This window comes from Culex quinquefasciatus, chromosome 1 (genome assembly GCF_015732765.1).
Source record: "Culex quinquefasciatus strain JHB chromosome 1, VPISU_Cqui_1.0_pri_paternal, whole genome shotgun sequence".
NCBI lineage: Eukaryota > Metazoa > Arthropoda > Insecta > Diptera > Culicidae > Culex > Culex quinquefasciatus.
The window spans coordinates 82,395,635-82,410,117 of NC_051861.1; the positions used below are offsets into that span (position 1 = coordinate 82,395,635).

At 43.5% G+C, this 14,483-nt stretch overlaps 1 protein-coding gene and 1 pseudogene across 1 annotated transcript; one reads left to right on the forward strand and one right to left on the reverse strand.

Moving 5' to 3' along the window:
• The first annotated feature begins 516 nt into the window (after positions 1–516).
• On the forward strand, positions 517–5,792 carry LOC119770547 (annotated as a pseudogene).
• A 2,935-nt stretch (positions 5,793–8,727) lies between these two features.
• On the reverse strand, positions 8,728–12,752 carry LOC119770549 (the record flags this gene model as incomplete). Its single annotated transcript, XM_038265607.1, is given in 4 exon segments — positions 8,728–8,736; positions 10,879–11,048; positions 11,051–11,331; positions 11,389–12,752. Coding segments are annotated over 4 exon segments (1,824 nt in total), but the record flags the coding sequence as incomplete, so codon positions are not given.
• Positions 12,753–14,483: the final 1,731 nt, after the last annotated feature.

Below are 14,483 nucleotides of genomic sequence, written 5' to 3' on the forward strand. Positions count from 1 at the left end.
ATTTTATTAGTATGAAAATTGGTGGCGAACGGTGAAGATCAGCAGCCGAACTTGTGCTCGTCAAATTGTAACAGATGGCAAGTTAAATTAAGTTGAACATTATTTTATTTTTAACTAACGATTATTTCTTTCCTATCCCACGGCCACCGGAATTCTGGCCGGTTCTAGGCTGTGACCCACAAATCTCGTCGAAGGCAATCAGAAAAGGCACAACCTGGCAGTTTCCTTGACGCCGATTTCATGCATCGGAATGACAATAACGGTCCGTGCCACTGTGGTTCTTGACGCCACCGGAAATGAAATAGCCAACAAGTGGGTCATTCCTGTATATGTCCCGAAGGAGTGAAGGTGTCCGCTTTCGTTCCGATCTTTTACGTCGGTGCAGCTATCCATCAGCCCTGACCAGCCTGTTGTCGTCGAATATGTTCCAATACACAACCTCCTAAGTCTCTGACTGGTTCCGCCGTGCGGCCATGCAGACCAACAGGCTCGACTACAAGAACGATTCCGCCGAGCATGAGCAGTTTTATCGTGGTGCCTGGAGATATACCTATCGTGGCGATCCGCGGCGAGGAGACCAGGATCAAGCACATCGGGAGGAGTGACCTGGGGAAGAACACGTCGAGCGACCTTGGGTGGTCTAGCCGTACGTGTTTCATCTGAATGTTTCCACATGAGGCACCACATTATGTTTTAATTTATGCTGCAGGACTTGAAGGCGAGATTGTTCTTAAGATGCTAATTAATGAATAAATAAAATAGTTTTCTGCAAAACAAAATCTTTTCCTTTTTTGAGAATAAAAAAGCTTCCAGCACCATAACATTCAACTAAAAGTTCATATAAAGTTTACTAAAACAAATAAGTAAATCTCATCGATTGAATCACTTAGCTTTTGCGTGTGAAACACAATCAACGTGAAATAACCTGGTCAATCAAATCCCATTTCTACTAGGGCCCCTCGTAGAAGTTACGTGAAAACTGTAGTGGAAAAAAACACAGCTTTTCACGTAACTTCAACGTTAATATTTTTGAGTGCATGGATCATTTCGTCGCCGTCGTGCTAACTTGTCGTACGTGCATTTCCGGGCCAAATTGAGTTAAGAACGCCATTTTGTGCAGCTCACAATGCCTCATCTTTTGACCTTCACAGATCCCCAAAATTCGATTTCAGGTAAAACAGGTTTTCCTACTTTCCTACTTGATACAGCATTTGACGTATTAAGCACAGGGTAAACAAAGTCTAACTTTTTTTACAAAAATGTTTTATTTCATTATTTTAAAACAAATTTACTACTTCAATACTTATAACTAACGTGAAATTTTCCAAGGATTCCGAATATTACAAAATTGAGACCAAAAAGTGCCTACAGGGCAAAACGTTGTAAAATGTTTGTTATAGAAAAATTGAAAAAAGTTAATACCGTATGCTTGTTGCACAGACTGTGCTTATAGTCCATGAAATTCCCTAACTTTGCCTAAATGAGTGTGGGTGTTGAAGGCTGTTGCAAAAGATATTAAGGTTTCAAAAAAATCTATTTTTTACAGTAATATGCAAAAGCTGGGTGATGAACTGGGTGATGAATAGAGAGAATGCGTAACGTGATTTTCGAATGGTCCCACTTTGTTTACATCCACAAAGTAGGAGGCTGTTCTAGCACAAGCATGACTTTTTTCTTACTGGAAAATGAGCTGTTTTACACCCAAAACTGGCAGCGCTAGTCCGAGAGAATGATGGTCTCGAGTCGAGAGAATAGTGGTACCATTCACGGACGCAGAGAACACAGCTCGAGATGGGCGATAGAACTATTCTCTCGAGATTCATTTGCAAAAAAAGTTCATCCGTCAAACAAAAAACCAAAAGTGTCGACAACGGGAATCGAACCAGAGACCTTTGATAAACCAATCCAATGACTTAGCAGCCTCGGCCACCACAGCTTGGTGACCAAGGAGAAGTCAGAAGTCGATGTATGACACTTGTTGGAGATTTATTGATTCAACTAACGAATGAACTCATTTGTTATGATGGTGTGAGTTGGTACCATTATTCTATCGATTTTGGCACTGAGCCCTCAATAAATTTTGAGAGAACGATTATCTCGACTCTAAATTTTGGGTGTATAATCAGTAGCTTGTGTCTTTCTAATATTTTACATATTTTGCTGAAAATAGTGTGTATTTTCAAATATCGATCGGTTAGAAGAGGTTTCTCTTTTTACGGGTGACGATGAAGTGTCATTCTGCGATGTTTGCAGATAAATTCCCTGGTTGATTTTTAATCCTGCAGCTCTTTCTGGTCCAGCCAAAAACATCGCTAATTCTAGCGAAACTGATCCAACAAACAGAGATTTTCAGTATACCAGGTTTTCAAACGGAATCAAGCAATAAAGACAACTTTTGGATGGATAAAACTAATTGAATCCATTAATAACTTCCATTCATAATTATAAAAAATGACGATCTCGCCTGTAACTTTCTTAAGATTTCTTGACTTAAACTCAAGTCCTCAAAACACAACATTCTTCCAAAAAAAAAAACTTTTTATGATCGATAACAATACTCTCTACTTTTGACGAACAGTGAATTGGTTTGCTGACAGTTGCAAATTGAGGCCGTTTTCAAAAAACTATTTTTACACCCAGTGCAAAATCTATGAGAAAAAGTCAAACCAATCCTGGATGTCTATAGCACAAACCTTTTGAATGCATCTAAGAGAGTTGGAATTGATGAAGTTTTACGGAAATGCGAGATATTTTTATGTTTTTTGGACCTCAAACTTCCGTTTTACCTCACTTCCATTTGTCGTAGAGGGCTCATAGAGGGCATGAGTTCATCTCATGTATAGACAAACACACGCTGAAAGTTTCATCCAAATCGGAGCATCTCGATACGACCTGTTACACATTGGTGAAAAACTCGCTCTTAAGATGTTTCCAAATGTCGACGGTAACATTTCAAAAGGCATCATTTACATTTTGGCACTTTCTGGGTTATTGCATATTCTGAAAGTACTCTAATAAGCTACCTCTCCACCAAAATTAGCAAAAGTTAATTCAGTAAAGTCTGTTTAATCATGATTTTAAATAAAGTAACATAAACAAAATCTCTGCCATCAGCAGTCCCTGTTTATATAGCCCTGTCAACCTGTCAGATAAAAGACTACATGAACCTCGTGACGAAAAAAAGCATAATGAAAAAAGCGCCATGTATATTCGGCGAGGAAAAACGAATCATAACAAAGCGTCCCCCTCAATGACAGCAGGGTGATATATACGATGGTGATATCAAAAGAAGTTATGTTTGTTTTTCTTAAATAAAATTACAGAAATAATGTTTAATTGAACTTGGATGATCAAGTATCAATAAAAGCAACGTTTTTCATCGTTTGTTATCATTAGAACATCTTTTTTTGCTTTTATATTAAAATGGGAATTGAAAATGGATGCTCAACATTTAAATGCGTTTTTTTTTTTAGTTTGTACATGATGCTTTTTGAACTTTTTAAATAATGTTGGTTGGAACCGTTGGAACGTGTTCAGGGAGCCCAAATATATCGTAATTGTGGCGAAACTGAAGCATTACGCTTAAAAGAGATTCCAGAATTACATCTAACATCGAATAGTTTACAACGTAGGAAAAAGTTGTCAGCAGCAAATGGATTTAATTTATATAGCTCGTCACGTACTAATTACGAAATCGTGTGAACATTTCTAGCATCTGCTTAGTTACTCTTCAATCATTTTGTTAGATATCGTTAACACGAAGATCATCACTCGCCGTTTTATGGGGACATCCGTGAGTTGATAAGATCTTTTTTGAATAATGTCAAAAGGTTACGAATTTGACATATAACATGGTCTTCAGTATAACTCAGCCATCCATAATTAACCATCGAAATGTGGCTGACGTTAATTTTCATCTCATCCTCCCTCGCTGCATCGACAGTACCCGAGATTCCACTACCAAATGATCCGCTGAAATCACTCTCCAGCTCTGTAGCCGCCGTCCTGCTGGAAGCATTCCAGGATCCCTTCGGTTCGGTGCATGTTGCACAAAGTTTCACCTGTAAGCGATCACTCGAAGTACACTTGGAGCTTCTGGATAACGTGATTGTCCGACTAGGGGGATCGATCGTGCTAAGGTTGGGATCGGCACCCGGTGAAGTTCCGCGCAAACCATGGCTGCTGAACGTGTTCCTGGTTGATAGCTATGAAGCGTTTGTCGAGCAGTATGGCAAGTTGAGCGTGGACAAGTATGACTACTCCGGAAGATACCTGGTGGTCTTCAGTAAAGAGCTTGATGAAGGAGTGATACGGAAAATCTTCAAGGACTTGTGGAAGTTACAGATCATCAACGTGGTTGCGATGGGTTTCCTGGGTCAGGAAGTTAAGCTGTGGACGTACTTTGCATTTTCAAACAGGGCCTGCCGTATGGTTCACCTGCAAAATGTGTACAGAATTGCTGTAGATGAGTTGTACCCGGACAAGACGAGAGAGTTTCATGGTTGTCTGTTTAAGGTTGCTGCTTTTGAAACGCCACCTTATACTATAATGCGCAGAACCAAGAAACGCCTGAAAATGGGTGGCTTTGAGGGTGATATTATGGATGTACTTGAGAGCAAGCTAAACTTTAGGTCACTGATCTATGAGCCTCCAAATGGAGAGCAGTGGGGTTATCCGTTGGAAACCAATAGTACTGGTATGATGGGATTGATTCAGAGAGAAGAGGTAGATTTTGGTATTTCCTGCTTGGGTATCTCTGTTGCGCGATCGGCTATTTTGAAGGCAGGCATTGCCCATCACACGACGATGATGGTCATTGCAGTACCCAAAGGTCGTCCATATACTCCGATCGAGAAACTAATTCGGCCATTCGGTGCTGATGTTTGGCTGTTCATTGGGGTGGTATTGCTGGTTGCCTTTCTCTCAATTGGGATCATTGAGTTTAGAACTAAAACTGTTCGTGAGTTTGTCTACGGACGAGGTATTGCGACACCGCGTCTGAACCTTATTGGGACTTTCTTTGGACTTGGGTAACAACGACTTCCTGCTAGAAATTTCGCCAGAACATTGCTCTATATGTGGATCTTCTTCTGCTTCATACTGAGAACCTTATATCAGAGTGCAATGTTCCAACATCTTCAGCAAAATGAGAATCTTCCTCCTTCGAAGACACTGAGCGAGATCGACGAAACCAACGCGTTATTCTACGTAGTTGTGAGTGGCGAACGTTACTACGAAGCGTTTCCAAACCGCTTGCGAAGGTATTTCGCAGGATCGCATTGAAATTAAAACAGTTTCAAGTACTTTCTCTTGCAGAGTCCGTCACCTTCCGCAGGAGCCCAACAACATCATCCGTCGGCTGGAGTGGATGGAGCGCCATCCGGAATCGCGCGACGTGGTACAGGGTACGCTGGATCATATGGCGCACCACAATCAGCAGTTCCGGAGGCGGGGCCTGAAACCGGTCCCGATCTGCCGTGAGCCTTTGACGACATTCTCGATAGCGATCTACGAGAAAGTCGATGCTAACAGGGCAATTTGATCATCAGTTGCTGCAGATACAAGCTGCCGGGTTGACCAACTACTGGATCAAACAGTACGGCGACTACGAGTTCTCTGGGAGATCGGAAGGGAGTGCTGAGCCGAGGCAGATGAGTAACGAACATTTGATGGTGGTTTATGAGCTGTACGGATTGTTGATTGTTTTGAGTGGGACTATTTTTGTGATGGAATTGATTTCTGACAGGATTGTTGGGTTGAAAAGAATGCTGGAGGAAATCGTTGGACATTGATACGCCAGCAGCGTGAGTGCAAAAGCAGTGCGCGTAATTGTTTATTCATAAAACCCAATAAACATAGAAAGACTGGCATATCAAAAAATTGATTCCGTTTTCATGTTCATATTATTTTAAGAAAAAAGGTATCATAATTAGAGCCATTTCTATTGTCTTCCAGGTCATATCCATCCGTTGGTAATACAACAAAGAAGCCAAACGACTTGCAGCCGTTGAGCTAATAACAATGCTCTTTCAAATATTTCTTTGCTTGGTCACAGTGCTGCCAATCGAAACCCTCATTGACCTTGACTTCAATGACTCCAATTTTCCATTCGCCGTTTCCATCATCCTAAGCCGCCACTTCGCCCACTCTCACGAGGCCGTTCTAGTTAACCGGGAGTTCAACAGTACCGAAAGTGGTCCAGCTTCAGTTGGACTTACTAAATGAGGTGCTTCGGCGCGTCGATGGAAAACTGGTTGTTCAGCTGGTGCACGAGAATCGCGTTGTATTGTTCAGACCCTGGTTCTTCCACTGGTTCATGGTAGCTTCCGGAGAATTTTCGAGAAGATGGACTATCGAAAGTACGAGTTTTCTGGATATTACTTGGTAACGATTGGCGAAGTTGAGCAAGACCTGAATGACTTGATCAGACAGATATTGGAGGATCTTTGGACGTTGGACGTCAATGTCAACGTGGTCGTTGAGAGCGCTGCGGGCGAGGCACTGGTCTACACTTTCTTCCCGTACTGTGAATCTCACTGCGGAGTAGTTTACCCAATGTTGTGGCAGAAATTCTCACCGACTGATGACGTAGACCTGTATCCGGATCGGTTGAAGACCTTCTACGGATGTCCGCTGATTGGCGGAACTCTTGAAGCGAAACCGTACACCATCTTTCGCTGGCAGAAGAACGCCGAAGAAGTTGATGTCAGTGGATTCGAGGTGACCTGATGGATCTGCTGGCAGTGAAGCAGAACTTTACGCTCCGATACAAAGTTTCGCCAGCGGCGTGGGGCTTCGCTCGGGAGTTGGGACAGAGCACTGGTGTGATGAAGATGATCCAGGAGGAAGAGGTCGTTGTATGACGCTCTGATGGGGTAGACCAACGCTCGTGGGCTGCTTTCACTCGCACTTTTTTCTACCGGATCACGCCCCTTCTTTACCGGAACGAACAAACTCCGATCGTGCCACGTGGGCGGGCTTGCACGCGGCGCCCCTTCTTTACTCCGGAAAACAATTTCGATCGTGCGACTTGCACGGCGCTCTTCTTCTTCTCACCGGAAAACGCTAAAAATCCTCCGATCAAGCCACGCGGGCGGGCTTGCACGGCGCCCCTTCTTCTTCTCACCGGAATACAATCAGGTTCCCGGCTTTTTCTTTCCGGAACGAACAAACTCCGATCGTGCCACGCGGGCGGGCTTGCACGGCGCTCTTCCTTCTTCTCACCGGAAAACAATTTCGATCGTACGGCGCCCTTCTTCTCACCGGAAAACGCTAAAAATCCTCCCGGATTACACCAGCGACAGACAGTTTTGGTTCACTCTTTGGACGGTCAAACAAATATTGACGAACATTCGAACACGCGACAAAACTTGAGACGACAAAAAAAATATGGCGAGCGCAGCCGTCCCCTAACATGACAGTTTTCGTGAATTGCGCGTATCCACCGACAGATGGCATGTGGACCTCGTCGGAGTCCGCCCATTAAAAACGCAACTCAAAATTTGCATGGGAAACTTTTTTTCCGTGACGGCTTTCGCGGCACGCTCCCTCCAACTGTTCGAGACTAATATTTTAACGTGGCGTATCTTTAAACAAGTTTTTCAAGAAAATGATTCCAGAATGCTTATTTTGTCGTTTTAAACCGAAATTAGGCAAAAATTATATTAATTTAAACTATTCGCCATTTTCAAATGTTTGGCTAGATGATATCAAAGGCCGCCATCTTAGGCCCACTGGGCCCGCAAAAAGAGGTACGCTCAGTTTGTATGGGAGCTGTCAACATGCTCCCGGGCTGGGCGAGCGCGACTCCTCTTCCGCGACCAGTACCGAGGAGAGACGGGAAGCAAATGGAAGAGAGAGTAGACGGTCGATTGCTGGGCAAGCGGGAAAGCCCTTCTCTTTTCGAGCAGTTTTCACTCGCGTACCGGAAGTAACTCATATATCGACGTGAGTGCCTGAGACACAAAGTAGAGTTGCCAGATTATCATTTGTGACGTTTTGCATTCAACGTTGCGAGATTATTTTATGAGAAATTTGTATTTATTTTCTTAAAAATAAATCTGTATGTTATTTGTATTATGTCAAATTCGAAGCCATATGTCAACATTACACGATTCGGTAGTAAAATTACTGTAAATATAAATTACCGATATTTACTCATGGTTCATTTTGTTCATCTATTCGAATTCATATTGAACCGTGCCTTTATAGCCATTCGTGATTAAGCTCATATGCCACTCATAGGATGAACTGTTCCAATGAACGAATGAACACGCGATATACTCAATATAGCTACGTTTACTATCCCCTCGTTCTTTAACTTTGGGTGTAGAAGCTTTTTAATCGTATTAAAGCATAATTCAATTGGGTCCTAAAATGAAGCTTAGATTGCTGATATTAATGTTTACAGCGATAAAGCTTATTTTTCTGAGTACAATGACCCTTTGTACGACCACAAATAGTTTAAAATGGATTTTAAAATAAATTTTGAAAAATTAACCTCGCGATCCTTCTTGACAGAAAAGCTCCTACTTGACAGCGTTCCAAGGGGACCATAGTTGATCCATCGAAAAAATGTTGTCTTTTCATTATTTTTTTTTGCATTAAAATAAAAAAAACTGATCAGAAATAGTTTTTGACCGTGTTTTATATCGTTGTACATAAAAATTGACATAGGGCTTTAGAACCCAACTACTAAACAATTGAAATTTTCAAATTAAATAATTTCACAAAAATCTGTATATACAGATTTTTGTGATTTTTGGGATAAAAAAAATCTATCCAGGTTTTTAAGCGAAACTGGCGTTCGAATGGTGAACGCCCGAAATGTCAAAATCGCGCAGTAGCACCAACATTAGAAAAAAAATGTGGCTGTCATGTCATGGCACACTTTTTCCGTAATGTTGGTACCACTGCGTGATTTTGACATTTCGGGCGTTCACCATTCAAACGTCATCTTCGCTTAAAAACCTCGATATGTATACACTAGGGTTCCCAGAATATAGGACTTTTGCCTTTCTTACTAAAGAAAGGTATAGGGTTGCATTTGGCTCCACGCCAAATCCAGCTTCGTTCCCAAATCATTTCTCGAGCAATATTATTTTTTTTACCGGCTGTATGGCGGTTGCACAGGACCGTAGCTACTGGCTTAAACCTGGCATCACGCATTATACCAGTAAGGTGTTGTTTGCTGTGCCAGCAGGTCGACCGTTTACGGCATTCGAGAAACTCTTTCGTCCGTTTCAAAGTGAGATTTGGTTTCTGATCACGCTGTATCTGACTACTGGGATACTTGTCGTTGGGATCTTACAGTGCGGCTCCCGAGACCTACGTGACTTTGTTTACGGCCGTGGGAACACATCTCCAGTGCTTAACATGTTGAACATCTACTTCGGTGGAGCGCTGCCTCATCCTCCTACATGGAACTTTGCACGAACTTTCTTGCTGCTGTGGTAGTTTTTGCTTCGTAATCCGAACACTCTACCAGGGATCTCTGTTCCAGTATCTTCAGCGTACGATGATCCATAGACCTTTGGAGACCATGCAAGAGATTTATCAGTCCGGGATCGATTACCACATGATGGAAATTGGGCAACGTTACTTTATTACCTTACCGCATGTACTTGAGAGATATCAATCAACGAATCAACCTCGTGTAGCACCCTAATAAACTCAAAACTTTTCCAGAACAACGTACATAACCCCCGGAAAGGACGCGCTGGGAAACATGGTCGAGCGGATTGGCGCCGGTGATGTTTACGGAGTCGTGCTGATCCCCCTCGATCACGCTGCGTATCACAACAAGATCTTTCCCAAAAGTCAGTTCGTGCAGATTGCGAAGGAACACGTGGCCGTGTATCCGGTGGCACTGTACTATCCGAAAAAGTCCCGCCTGACGAAGGTCTTCGACGATCGGATTCGTAACATTCAGCCGACCGGACTGATTCGATTCTGGATGAAGCGATACGGTGATTACGACTTCTTCCAGCAGATGGACAGCTCGAGGGAACCGCGACAGCTCAGCAATCTGCGGTTAGTGGTGTTGTTTTTGTTATGGAAATACTTTTAGTTTATTTAGCTGTTTTGAGAAAGTTGTTTCTGTTCTTTATGGATTAAACAGAGTAGGTATCCACCAATAAAGACATTTATTGATGTTAGAACAACATTTACATTGCAAAAGGTCAGCTACCTTCTGTAAACTTCAAAAGTTACTCACTTAATTAAAATGATAATTAATTTAGGACATTGCATGTACGGGGCGACGTGGTGGATCCGCGCGCCGGTCTATATTGAATCGGACACGGCGCTAGTCTATAACATCGTCAATCGGAGCAACAAAATGACAGCGGTGTTTTGTATTCCAGTATTCCTAACTCCAGTTATAGCTCACCAAGTCGCGTTCGCCTATAGTGATTATCATTTTTGCTTACTAATCTAAAAAACGAGGGATCGAACCCCGACTCGAGCGACTTTGATTTGTTTTGTGTATGTTCAGAGTTCAAAGATTTATATTTCCTATACATTCTCGTTGGGAGCAGATGGGAATCGAACCCAGGACCATTCGCTTACAAAACAAACACCGTAACCAGCCAGCCACGGCCGCTCCCTTTACATAAAATAGACAATAATATTAATACAAGTGACACTGATTGCCTTCGCCACGAATCTAATATAATATCTATAATCATGTTTCATTCTTATAAGCAAGGTTGAGAAATAAGTACCCTGCCCTGATGTTCACGATCAAAACCATTTCATCGGACAGAGATAATGCGAAAATTTATTTTGTCATGTCATGGTGTTCGTGACTGTATGCATCACTTTTTCACACTATCAATTACCAACGTTAGCAACTGTGAATGCACCTTCATTAGCCGCTTGCTTAATCATTCTTACTCTTCCAGAAATTAATTCGAACCCAAAAATTACCCCGCAGATGAGAACCAAAAGTCCATATAGTTCATATGCCATCATCAAATGTTCATTGCTCAGCTGTTTCGGCTCAGCGCTCCCTGTTGACTTTCCGATGAACTCATAGTCCCCGTACTGCTGATCCAGTAGTTTATCAACCCGGCAGCCTGGATCTGCTGCAGCTGTCGATTAAACTGCTTGGTGAGCATCGACTTCTTCGGGTAGTAGATCGCCATCGAAAAGGTCGTTATAGTTTCGCCGCAGATCGTTACCGGTTCCAAACCCTTGCGACGGTACAGAAGGTTGTGGTGTGCCATGGCGTCGAGTGTTCCCATCACGACATCTGGCGACTCAGGATGATGCTCCATCCAGTCCAACCGACGGATGATGTTGTTGTGCTCTTGAGGCAGGTGACGAACTCTGCAAGAGGGTGTTTTTGAAATGGTTATGAACTTGTATCAAGATAAAGCAGTATACCTTCGCAAGCGGTTTGGAAACGCTTCGAAGTAGCGTTCACCACTCTCTGCTACATAGTAGAACGCATCCGTTTGATCGATCTCGTTTAGTGTCTTCGACGGATGAAGGTTCGCGCTTTGCTGAAGATGTTGGAACATGGCACTTTGATACAGGGTTCTCAGTACAAAGCAGAAGAAAATCCAAAGAAAAAGCAGGGTTCTGGCAAAATTTCTAGCAGGAAGTCGAGGCAGACCAAGACCAAAGAAGATTTGTATCAAGTTGAGACGAGGTGTCCGGATGGCTCTTCCGAACACGAACTCACGAACCACTTGACTCCTGAGCTCGATGATCCCAATCGAGATAAAGGCAACCAATAAGATGGTACCGGTCAACATCCAAACACTAGCGCTGAACGGTCGGGTCAGTTTCTCCAGCGGAGTGTACGGACGACCTTTGGGCACTGCAAGTACTACTGACGTTGTATGATGAGCAATACCCGCCTTCATTATCTTCAATCGGGCAACAGAAATTCCCAAACAAGACATCCCAAAGTCAACCTCTTCCTTGTAAATCATTCGAATGATCCCTGTGCTGTTCTGCTCGGACGGATATCCCCACTGCTCACCATTTGGAGGCTCGTAGATAAGCGCCCTAAATTTGAATTTCTCCTCCAGTACATCCAGAATATCTCCCTCGAAACCACTCAATTTCAATTTTTTGTTGGGTGATCTGTGCATTATCGTGTAAGGTCGTGTTTCAAAAGCAGCCACCTTGAACAGACAACCATGAAATGAAGTCGTCTTGTCAGGGTACATTTCGTCTAAATCAATTTTGGAAATTGTACGCAAATGTACCATGCGGCATGCTCTACCAGAAAATGCAAAGTACGTCCAAAGAATGACCTTCTGCTCCGCGAAACCCATCACAACAACATTGACGATCTGTAGCTTCCACAGGTCATTGAAAACCTTCCGAACAACTTTTTCAACGAGCTCTTCACTGAAGATCACCAGGTATCGCCCGGAGAAGTCATACCAATGTGCGTTCAGCATGCTGTATTGCTTCAAAAACGCTTTATAGCTATCAACCAGGAACACGTTCAGCAGCCATGGTCTGCGGGGAAGTTCTCCCGGTGCCGAACCCAACCTCAACACGATCGATCCCTCAAGCTGGGCGATAACATCGTCCAGGAGATCCGCCTGGAACTGGGCTGACCGTTCAGAGATAGAACCTTGTGCAACGTGCACCGATCCGAAAGGATCCTTAAATGCTTCCAGCAAGACGGCGGCCGTTACGTTTACCTGTGGCGGAACACTTGGATAGATGCTTTCTGGAGATGAGGTTACGGCGGAAAGGTACGCTGTCAAGATCAGTGGTAGAAACATTTTGCTTGATTGCTGGAAATGACGGAATATCTGGATTCTGGTATTTATAGATTGACGATCATTATGACCTGTGACTGTTTGACCTTTGTTATTATCTCTCTACTAATAACCCATATTAATATTTTCGTCCCAACGATATCTTGCAACTTTATCAGTCACCAAAAGCTAATTGCTAACGAGAAATGGACTTTTCACACGTTTCCTAGTTATGAGTTGAGAAATTGCATGTTGCTTTCTGCTTTAAATTACTGTATCCGATTCAAATGATGTCACATGGGCTGAATCTTTCGACATGTTACTGTTTATTATCTGCTGGGTACTTCCCGTATCCCACGGAAGTTACAACTTTACCGACTCAGTCACACCCAAGTCCAAACCACTAGTGGAAGCGAGCATTGCCATGATCAGACAATTTTTCGTTCCGGAAAGCAACCACATCTACATCCGCCGCCGAGCGTCCAATCCGGGTAATGTCTTTGTTCAGCGTGACATCGTAAACGAGTTAACCGCCCGCTCGGAACCGCACATCAAGGTTCAGCTGGAGACGTATCAGGCGAAGGTGCTTGAGCAGTTGCGAGCGTTCAACGTGTTCCTGGTTGATGACTACAAAGCATTCGAGAGGATCAGCGACGGAATGAAGGTGCGCACGTACAACTACAACGGTTTCTTCATGGTGATTGTGAGTAACTCGTCGGAGAGCAGCGGTTACACGGTGCAGCGCATTATGGACGAGCTGTGGACGCATTATATAGTGAATGTTGCGATACTGGTCACTTACGAATACGCACCAGACAAGACTTACTACTACACGTATTTTCCTTTCGGGGATGGATACTGTGAGCGGGTTCTACCGACGCTCTGGAAGGTGTTCAGTGAGGGACATTTCGGCAACGTGGAGAAAGAATTCTTCCCTCCGAAGCTGTCCAACATGCACGGATGCCCGTTGAAGCTGGCCACGTTCGAGATTGCACCGTTTGTAATGCTGAAATATGATAGCAAGGGCAAGGTGATTCAGACGGATGGTCTAGAAGGGATCGTGGCTCGAGTGCTAAGTCAAAGGTTGAACTTTACTACGCAGATCGTTTTGGTGGATCCCCCGGATTGGGGCATTACGGCAGTGTTGGGTTCCTGCACCGGAGCGTCGAGATATGTAAGGTGGATTAAATTGCATGTAGTCTGAACACTAACAAATTGTTAATTCCCTTAGATTCGCGACCGAGAAGTTAATTTCAGTATCGGTTACTGGGCGTTGACGCTCAGTAGAAGTCTTTACATGGGCAGCACGTTTCCTTACTATTCATCACTGATAACTATAATTGCACCACCAGGATATCCATACAGCACGATCGAACAGCTGATGCTACCATTCAAGTACATCATATGGTGTTGCATAACTTCCATCCTGGCGATCGCCTTTTGCGTGATCGCGATCGTCAACCGCAGGTCAATATCAGTTCAATACTTTGTATTCGGCCGCAGAGTGTCTGCTCCTCTGCTCAATACGTTCAACGTGTTCTTCGGTGGTTCGCTACATCGTCTGCCAGGCCGTAACTTTGCTCGATCATTGATTGCCGCATGGCTCCTGTATTCTTTGGTTATCCGTACGTCCTATACGGCATCACTGTTCAAATTTCTCAAGCTACAACCGAACCGCACAGTTCCGCAGATTATCCCGGAGTACATTGCCGCGGGTTATCACATCCGAATGACTCGCAACTTGAGCTACGTGTT